At 38.3% G+C, this 9,966-nt stretch overlaps 1 protein-coding gene across 2 annotated transcripts in view; it reads right to left on the bottom strand.

Moving 5' to 3' along the window:
• Nucleotides 1–218: 218 nt before the first annotated feature.
• The window catches only part of rnf175 (ring finger protein 175), a 37,332-nt gene continuing 27,584 nt past the window's right edge, over nucleotides 219–9,966 (bottom strand). For both annotated transcript variants that reach the window (XM_080192563.1, XM_080192572.1), the window contains 2 exons: nucleotides 3,860–3,961; nucleotides 219–2,036 (listed from right to left, as the gene is read on the bottom strand). In XM_080192563.1, the coding sequence (XP_080048689.1) occupies nucleotides 1,916–2,036; nucleotides 3,860–3,961 (223 nt within the window). In that variant the 3' untranslated portion in view covers nucleotides 219–1,915. The remainder of the gene's footprint in view (nucleotides 2,037–3,859; nucleotides 3,962–9,966) is intronic.

The following is a 9,966-nucleotide window of genomic DNA, read 5'->3' as shown; positions in this document are numbered from 1 at the left end:
ACTACTTGCTTTTTGTTTGGTGATAAAAGTTAAATTACTGTTGAGTTTCCCATGAGATAAAATATACATTTATCCACATCATTGAAGGAACTCCACGTCACAAGACGAACAATCGCCTTTTTAGGATGGTACAATATGTTCAGTACCATAACTGAATACCCACTAAGTTCTCCTTCATTCTCTGAATGATGACAATTATCATACTGTCAGACACTACATTCAGAATAAATAAGGTTTATTTAGAAGACAATTACACAGAAGCATGATACTGAAGGTACAAATACTTACAACCCAAAGACAAAATCAGTCAAGAAGTTGTGTCTTGATTGGGACATTTCTTGCATAGTCCAATAATCAGCAAAACTATTAGCCGAATCAGTCTTTTGAAACTTTCAAATTTGAAATTTGTATGTATGAGGGGCTGGGGGGATACTCTGCTCCCTGCACAGAGACCCAAGTATCAATTCCAGAACAAAACGATTGAAGTGAAGTGAACTTTTAGCTGTGACAATATCTTTATACCAAGGTATGTCTTCCAAGATGTTCATCTTGAGATAATTATCTTGCTCCCCAGGTATCTTTCTGCCCCATCCATTGGTGACAATGAATTTGTCCACTCCACCCAGTATCTAAATTGCATATGCCTATCTTTCAAAGAAATAATTGCCTGGATAAACAAACTTGATCAATTAATTTCTGAAGTAATTCTGGGTCACCAAAATAATCAACCAACTATCCAATTGTAGATAAATCATGGCTGTTTTGAGTACTGACTATCCCAAGTGACAGAAATAAAGGAAGTCTTCTTTCCATGAATATCCAAAACCAAGCTTCAATTCCTTTCTTGCCTATCAAAAGATATTAAAAATTCTCCAAGTTTATTGCATGGTACAATCTTTAGGCACAGCAATTCAAACCTGTTGATTCATTTCTGTCTCATTCTTAGTTGCAATAATTATTTTGGTCAATCATCTGTGATATTATAATTCATGGCTTAGATAATACTTCTAAATTAACAAAAAGGTGCAAACACTGCAAAACAATTTTTTAAAGAGCTTTAGTGGACACAAAATACTTCTGAATATAATTTTGCAGGATTGTACAAAGCTTTCTGGATTAAAACATATCAAAAATAGAGATGGTAATGTTTAGTTCCATGTGAAATTAACCCAAGTTATTGTTTTTATACTACATTAAGATGAAGGAAAAATAACATTTCAGATGAACTAAATTCAGAAGTATAAATACCAAAAAGATGAATATCTTTAAAATTAAACAAAGGAATATCTGCACTGTAACAGAACAAGAAATATGGCATTTATTACTAGTTGAAGTAAATGAACCACATCTTGGAGAATAAATATAGATCAAGAAAAAATACAACCCACTGTAAGTAAATACAGCATTGGTAAATGCAAGAAAAATCAATATGGAGACATGAATTAAAATGATGTAGATTCATTACCTGATTATGCCAAATAATGTTATTGATAAAGAAAAATTGACATTACAGGAATGACAAACTTCATTCTTTGAAGTGATATTCACAATTTTCAAATCAACATTTTAAGCTACAATCAACAATGCATCATAGGAATGTAGCATGGTAAACATTTGCTTCAATTCTTTTCACCATCGTTGTTGTTGGGGGCTTCATTTTTTTTTTGTGAAGCAACCTGGGGGTCTTTTTACAAAATCTGGCTTTCCTTCATTTAAAAAAATTTGCACATTTAAGTGACAGGATAATTACCATAATAATACGTAATTAATGTACCCATAAGACATGTCACAGCTATCTAATGCTAGCTAACTAATTCAGAGTAAACTTCTTTTGTACAATAAAGTACAGAATATACAGAATTTAAAACCTATTCTTTTCATTTATAATGTACATCCCCAAAAAAGTATGAGGGTATTATTCTAGACCCAAAACGTAGTTAATACCCTGTACAAGACCTATAATTACTGGCTGCCATGCAACTAGGTATCGCAGCCAATCTAATAGTTGGCCATATAAAACATGTGTGCGTTCCCACCTGTGATGAAGTTAAAGAAAATATTCTATACACACAACATGAAAACAACATTTATTAATATTTTACTGCTTAGAAACTACATGAGAATTTTTATTTACATTTAATGCACATCTTTTGGAAATGCTAATATTTACTATCATTCAAAGGAAAATGAGCATTCACCTCTATTATACTGACCAGACTTGCTTTTCATAGGAGATGGCCATTTGGCCTATCCAGTTTGCGCCAACTCTGAGAGCATCTTACCCAGGACCAACGTTCCCCCCCACCATTCCCATAATAAGAACATAAGAAATAGGAGGAGTAGGCCATCTAGCCCTTCGAGCCTATAATCCCATATATTTACCTGCTAATCCCCCTATTCTACACATCTTGGGACACTAAGGGACAATTTAACATAGCCAATCCATGAAATCTGCACATCTTTGGGCTATAGGAGGAAACTGGAGCACTCGGAGGAAGTTCATGCAGACACACGCTGGAATTGAACCCAGGTTCCTGGTCCTGTGCCATCCGGTTATATATCATCTAATTTCAAATGCATACAACATTGGCAAATCAAAAATATTACCAGGACTAGACAAATCTTCCCATAATCAACTCTTAACCACAAGACCCAATCTTGTAATTAAAATATTCATAAGGGCATAATATTTAAATGGGTGAAGGCATTCTTGGCTGTACAATAATGCCAAAATAATCAGCACTATACGGCTGGTGATTTAATTAAAATTGGTGCAGCTCGAGTTAATATTAATACTTAAATGCTTGTGTATCATTCTGCAGAAGCACAAAATGAGAATGTACTTTCCAGGAATGATTTAAGTACCTTAAAAAGATACATGGTGGGTTTAGCAGGATGTTAGTAGAGATTCTAGAAATGAGGGGTTGGAAAGGTTAGGACTGTCCTCATTGGAACAGTGAAGGTGAAAAGGTGACTCTCGGAATTTTCAAAATTAGAGATTTTGATAGAGGGCACAGGGAAAACATTTTTCTTCTAGTGAATTGGTTAATAAATAGAAGTAATAGTTTAAAAATCAACCAAGACCTGAAGGTAAGAGGAGGAAAAGTTGTCAGAACCTAGAACGCTCCATCTGAAAAGGTGCTAAAAACTGATTCCATAAATAATTTTAAAACGGGAGTTGGATAGAAACTTGAGGAAACTCGAGGGAACAGACAAAAAGCAGGGTTGTTGTACTAAGTTCAATTTCGCTGTCAAAAAATGGAACAATTTTGGTGGCTGAATTGCCTCTTGCTGTACAGTAAGATTCTATGATACTACAATACTCAAGGATACTCATCGAAATTGAGTAAGGTGTATATATGTATTTCACCTGCTAAAATACCCACTATGACAATAATTTAGAGTTGGTGGGGACTCAGGAAAGACATTATTTTACAACAGTACAGACATTAGTGGGGATCATAGCTTTAAAGAAAAAAATTGCGAGGAGCCTTGGGGAGGATCATACACATATGTAAATTAATAACCATAATCTGGCCAAGAGGGGAAAGAATTGCAAAGTATTTTACAAACACACTTGGAACATTCACACATCCCGTGGTTAGCAAAGATACAACTTCAAAGAGTATCTGACATCAAATAAGAGCAAGGCAGAACAGAAATTTCAATATCAATGCAATATTCTATAGCACGCTTGCATTGTATTTTGTGGCAGACATTTGTAAACTTCTTTTGCGCAGACTGAAATCAAAACCACTACTCAATGACAAATTGTGAAATATTTACAAGTGAAATGGTTCCAAGTAGCTCTTATTCAATTTATTTCATCTGAAACTTCTACAAAAATTTTAAAGGATACGGATTACTCAGCATTCTTTTAAGGTCCACCTTCTCATTACAGTATGGGCAGGTCTGCTTTTTACCTACAATGCACCAACCACGAATGCAGAATTCATGAAATCTGAATGTGTTAAGTTAAGGATATTCTGTTATTTGGAAATAAAGTAAATGTCAGTTTGTGCTGATCCACTATTTAATTACCAACATGGATGAAAACAACAAACATTTCTAATGTGTAAAACACAAGGTGCTAATAATGAGAATGGCTCATATGCACAGACTGCAATTTAGCAGTTGCAAATACAAATCCTGTAACATCCCCCTCTCCCCCACATCCCCTCCACTCCATCCCCTCCCCCCAATCCACTGATTTGATTATGTTCATTCCAGGAAGTGCTTAAGCCTGATTAGCATGTATTAGTATACATTATAATCTCATCAGCTTCACACCACTACACGTGCCCTAAATGTAGTCTCCCCCTCAGCTGGCATGACATTGCGCTGGAGCAAATTATAATTAGTTTTCAAAAATGAAAACCAGGTATGAAGACCACCCGGAAGGTACACAGTTAAGGATAGCCTTTGGGTGGTGAAGGACATGCCTTGTACCTTGGCACTGCCCCAAAGCTGGCAGTCTGGGAGAGGTCCTCTGCAGAGCCACATTGTGTGGTGGGGGGAGGCCTGGTGTCTTTGGGGGTGGGTTGCACTTGTCTGTGGAAACTGGAAGGGGGTACTGTTCATTTCTTGTGCAAGTTGGGGTGCTCTTTAAAGATGGCACTCTAATCTTGCCAGCGCAATCAGGCCCCACCAGAGTGACCACAAATACTGTGTCAGGGAATCTGGAATGAAAACATAGCTAGGCAGCTAAATTGTTAAAAGCCAGTTTTCAGTTTAAAACCAATACACTTATGAATTTTGTGAAGATTCCTCCTATAGTATGACATTCCAAAATTCTGTTCCCAGATGTAAATAGATGGTGAAGTTTTAGATGTGTAGTTGGTGCTCAGAGTTAACTGATGACATATCACAGTGTTCTATTCACACAGCAGAGTAAGCGCTTTCTGAAATTTTGACAGTGCTAGACCATTAGTGGGTAAGATTTTTTTAAAAAACAGAATGAATCACCATTTGGAAATTAAAATACTTTGGCCTCAATGTGTTAAGAAGTGTATTCTCCAATCAATCTTTGCAAAACAAGCAATATTTCAACAGCCAGACACCAGGATACAATTAAATGACAATAGCACAGTTGGCTAAGAGCCTGAGTGCTGATTCTGCAAGTTTGAAGCCCAAGATTTAGTATCATTCATTGCCTGACTTTATGAATTTTTCAAGTTGTCAGCTACCTTCCAGAAGATGACATTTCTTCTTTGGGATAATAACTTAACATGGTGTTGATTCAGTTTACTTGTAATTCTCTTATCAGCCATACAAAAAAACTGCAGTCAAAATATTATGATCAAACTCTAACATAAGAACATAAGAAATAGGAGCAGGAGAAGGCCATCTATTCTTCAGGCCTGCCCCGCCATTCAATAAGATCATGGCTGATCTGAAGTGGATCAGTTCCACTTTCCCGCTTTCTCCCCATAACCCTTAATTCCCCTGTCCATCAAAAACCTATCTACCTGTGACTTAAATATATTTAGTGAGGTAGCCTGCACCACTACCTCGCTACAACACCCCTGAAGGCAATAAAATAAAGGGTAGAATGGCTACACCAAATATGGTGAACTGAAAACGTTATTGGTGAACCACTGTGTTATCTACACAGCTTCTTGCAAAAAAACTTTAAATTTACCTGCATGATTCGCTTCATTTTTTAATCCAGACAAACGCATTACAACGTAACACATCTTTTGTGATTTCTCTGCTCAAATGTGACTGAATAGATTCAGCCCATACAGCTAAATTTCACATTCAGTACAAATTAAGCACATCAACAAACACAGTTGCCCCAATAATCATTTATTATCAAGAACTAAAGATAGACAGGTACTAGTTACTCTTATTCAAACATTAAAATTGTTTGTAATTAAATTTGGAGGAGGAAGAGGAGACTTGATTTTCAAGGGTGGCTTCATAAGAAGCATACATTAATTTATATATAAATGAACCTGACAGCATCATTACATTACTAATTTCACATCAATGCAAACAGTTTCTGAAATGTGCTCATGTAAAAAAAAGCACTGTAAGTTTTTAGTAGTCCAGTTCCAAAGATACAAGATTAAAAAAAAGACTATATTAAGGTGCTTAATGAATACTGGCCTTGCAGCTGACACCATAACCAAGAAGGAATTTTTAAATATGCCAGAAGCACTCAATTCAAATTGGAGACTGTAGCAGTGACAAGGATTTTGAATAGAAACAATGGTTTATAACAAAGCAGAAATTAATTAAGCCCATTCAGGAAATAAATTGTTAGAAAAGGAAAGGTTTTGCTCTAAATGTCAGGTACTTTGCAAGTAAAGGAGGCTAACTTCTTTGGATTCATGAAATGTGCATTCTGTTCCATGTGAAAACTCTAGAAGCTACTCACCCTAGATAACCAGATACAGAAGTGTTATCAACTTCAGCAGCTTAAGCTCTGAGTTTTGGAGCCTGAGTAGCAGCTGGGGTCTCTCCAACACATGCATGAGGTTGACAAGTTTGTGGATAGTAAGTTTATAAATGTGATCGCTGCACAGATTAAAGGCATTAAGATAAAGAGGAATAGATGACTACCAGACTGTCAGGAAAGATCAAGCAATTCTCCAATTCTGAATACTGGTGAGAGTGATGGGGTGTGCAGTCAGTCAAGTCCATAGTACTTCAGCTAGCTCAGCTGCATGGGGAGAGACGAAGATGATTGGAAAAGCAATAAGTGATTGGACTTTCGACAGTTAGGAGAACAGACTGGCATTTCTGCAGCTGCAGGTGTGAATCCAGAATGGTATGTTGCCTCCCTGATGTCAGGGTCAAGGATGTCACTGAACGGTTGCAGAGGAAGGGTGACAAGTAATCATTATTCGTGATACAATGGCATAGACAGAAAAAGGGATTTCAGCTACAGGTAGAGCTTAAGGAACTAGGAAAGAAAACAGAAAGCAGGGCCTCAAGAGCTCTGGATTAATCTCCAAATTGCTCCTGGTGACACATGCTACTGGATATAGAAAACTTTGAAGTTACAACCAACAGATTGGATAAAGGGAAACAGCAGATGTACTACATTTGGATTTCCAAAAGGCATTCACTAAGGTGCGACATAATAGGTTGCTACACAACAGAATATGATGTTGGGAATAACATATTAGCATGGAAAGAGGACTGACTAACAGGAAACAAGAATAGGGATAAATGGGTCACTGCCTCAACTATTTACAATCTATATTAATGACCTTGATGAAGGGACTAACTGTATTACAGTTAAATTTGATGATGGTACACAGATCGAGGAAAGCAATTTGTGAGGAGGATAAAAAGATTCTGCAAAGGGATGTAGATAAACTAAGTCAATGGGCAAAACATTGGTACCTGGAATGCAGCACTGGCAACTTTGGTAGGAAGAACAGAAAAGCAGAATGTTGTTTAAATATAGAGACACTGCAGAATTCTGCAGTACAGGATGATCTGGGGGTCCTCATGTGAATTATAAAAAGCCAGAATGTTACGGTCATTCACGCCAGCAGGATTTTCTCATCCCACTGCAGTGAACGGAGATTTGGCTGGGCGCCACATTCTCCGATCTCACTGCAGCAGGAGCATGGTGTGAATGGCTAGTAAGATTACACGCAAAGAGCTAGTATGCAGCTACATCAAGTAATTAGGAAGGGTATACAAAATATTTCGGTGACTCCAGTGCCCATCAGAAATGACTCAATGGCACCACTACCCAATGAGTTAGCTGAGATGTGAAGTATACAACTGTTGGGCTGATTCTGTGGCGGGTGGCAAGAGAATCAACCTAAGAGAAAAGCCTACTTCAACTCGTCCTCCCCAGTCTACACATTTCAGATGTATCTGCTCACGACGGCATTGGTAGCAGTTTGAGTAAATTGGGCCTATACTCCGCAGTTGAGAAGAAAGGTGATTTCATTGAAATATACAGATTCTGAAGGTGCTCAACAGGGTAGATGCTGAGAGATTGATTCTTCTGATCAGTAAACTGACACCAATGTCAGGATAAGATGTTGATCGTTTGGGACAGAGATGAGAAGAAATTACTTCACTCAAAGAGATGTGACTCTTTGAACTTCTCAGTGGATGCTCCATCACTGAGTTCATTTAAGATGACACAGACAGATTTTTGATCTGTCAGAGACTGGAGGGAAATGGGGAGTATGAAGCCCAGAAGCAACCATGAATGGAAGAGCATAGCAATTTAAATGCACAGCTCCTTTAAATTTTCCTCGGCAGCCACACATTCACAATAATTTGAAGAGGCCAACTTGTGTGCAGCCTAAATGGGAACTTCCAGATTGCTGTGCAACCATACAGCTTAGAGAGAACATTGTTTCTAATTCCTCAAAGCCTTTCCATCAGCAGCCTGATCACCCATTGATCACCTTTAACATTCATCACCACTGGTGTACAGAGTCTGTAGTGTGTATCATACACATGATGTACAGCAGCATCTTGCCAAGATTTTTTCAATTACACCTCCCAAACACACAATCCCTATCATCTGGAAAGACAAGGGCAGCGGGCACTTGGGAACATCAACCCATGTTCGCCCTGACTTGGACATGTTGTCACTCCTTAATTGCTCTTGAGATGGTGAATTGCTGTTGGATGGACAGTTCTTATTCTGGAACCGTCTACCCAAACAGCAACTCACCACCACTTTCTCAAGAATAATTAAGGAAGGACAGCAAACACTGACCTTGCCAACAATGCCCACATCCCACGAATGAATAAAAAGTCTTAAATTGTTTGGCCTTCACACCAGATGCATTGTTAACTGCAGCCCGATTCAAAGCTATCTTTAAAACCTTCCAGGTTGTCATGTGGATGGCCTGGTAACTTAAAACTTAATTTCCTGCTTTTATTTTTAGTTACAAGAAAATCCAAGCTGCTGTTGACTTTCCTAATATAAAAAGATTAACAATGCTTGTGCAGAGCTCTCTACATATTCTAAAAACAGCACACTACAATCTACAGGCTCATCATACTTGGAGACCAGTAACTGTAGCTTAATGGCGCCTTTAGGTCGCCTAATAACTAAAAGTTGGTCTCAGACCAATGTGTCCCATTTATGAATATAGTTAAACTACAGAGTATTATATCAATGTAAACTTCGATGTTGACCTCAAAATACAGGACTCAAGAAAATAAACTGTAATAACAGAGAAAGAGTTCTGATAGCTTAGCAGCACTACAGCTAGAAACGAAATCAGTACTGCAGCAATTTGAATCTTGAACATTTTGCTGTAGTGGAAATAAAGCTTTTTCTGCTCCCCAAACGTTCAATGGATTTTTAAAGAATTATTTTATGAGAGGGTGGGAGTCGCAAGCTAGGCCAGCATTCACTGCCCAATCCTAATTGCTTAAGAGTTGCCTCCTTTTACTGCAGCAGTCCATGTGATATAGGTGCACCCAGAATCCTTTTAGGAAAGGAGTGCCAGGATTTTGACACAGCGACAGTGAAAGAACGATGATGTAGTTCCAAATCAGGATGATGTATGGTTTGGAGGGGGACTACCAAGTGGTAGCTTTTCTATGCACCTTCTGCCATTGTCCAAGGTGCTAGTGTTCATGGGTTTGCAAAGTGCTGTTGGTGCAGTATACCTTGCAGGCGGTACACACTGCTGCCACTGTGCCTCAGTGGAGGAGACAGTGCATATTTAAGGTGGTGGATAGGGTGCCAATTACACTGGCTGCTTTGTCCTGGATGGTGACAAGCTTCAAGTGTTGTTGGAGTTGCATTCATCCTGGCAAGTTAAGAGTACTCCTGATTTGAGCCTTCTAGATGGTGGACAGATTTGGGGAGTCAGGAGGTGAAACGCCACAGAATTCCCAGACTCTGGTCTGCTCTTGTAGCCAGATTATTTATATGGCTAGTCCAGGTCAGTTTCAGGTCAATGGTAACCCCTCCACCAAAGATGTTGATAACTGAGGATTCAGCAATGGTAATGGGAAATGGTT

The sequence above is a fragment of the Carcharhinus amblyrhynchos genome, chromosome 1 (assembly GCF_965287045.1).
Source record: "Carcharhinus amblyrhynchos chromosome 1, sCarAmb.v2.hapA, whole genome shotgun sequence".
NCBI lineage: Eukaryota > Metazoa > Chordata > Chondrichthyes > Carcharhiniformes > Carcharhinidae > Carcharhinus > Carcharhinus amblyrhynchos.
The sequence above is the reverse complement of the archived record's forward strand: the minus strand, read 5'-3'. Positions and strand labels throughout refer to the sequence as shown.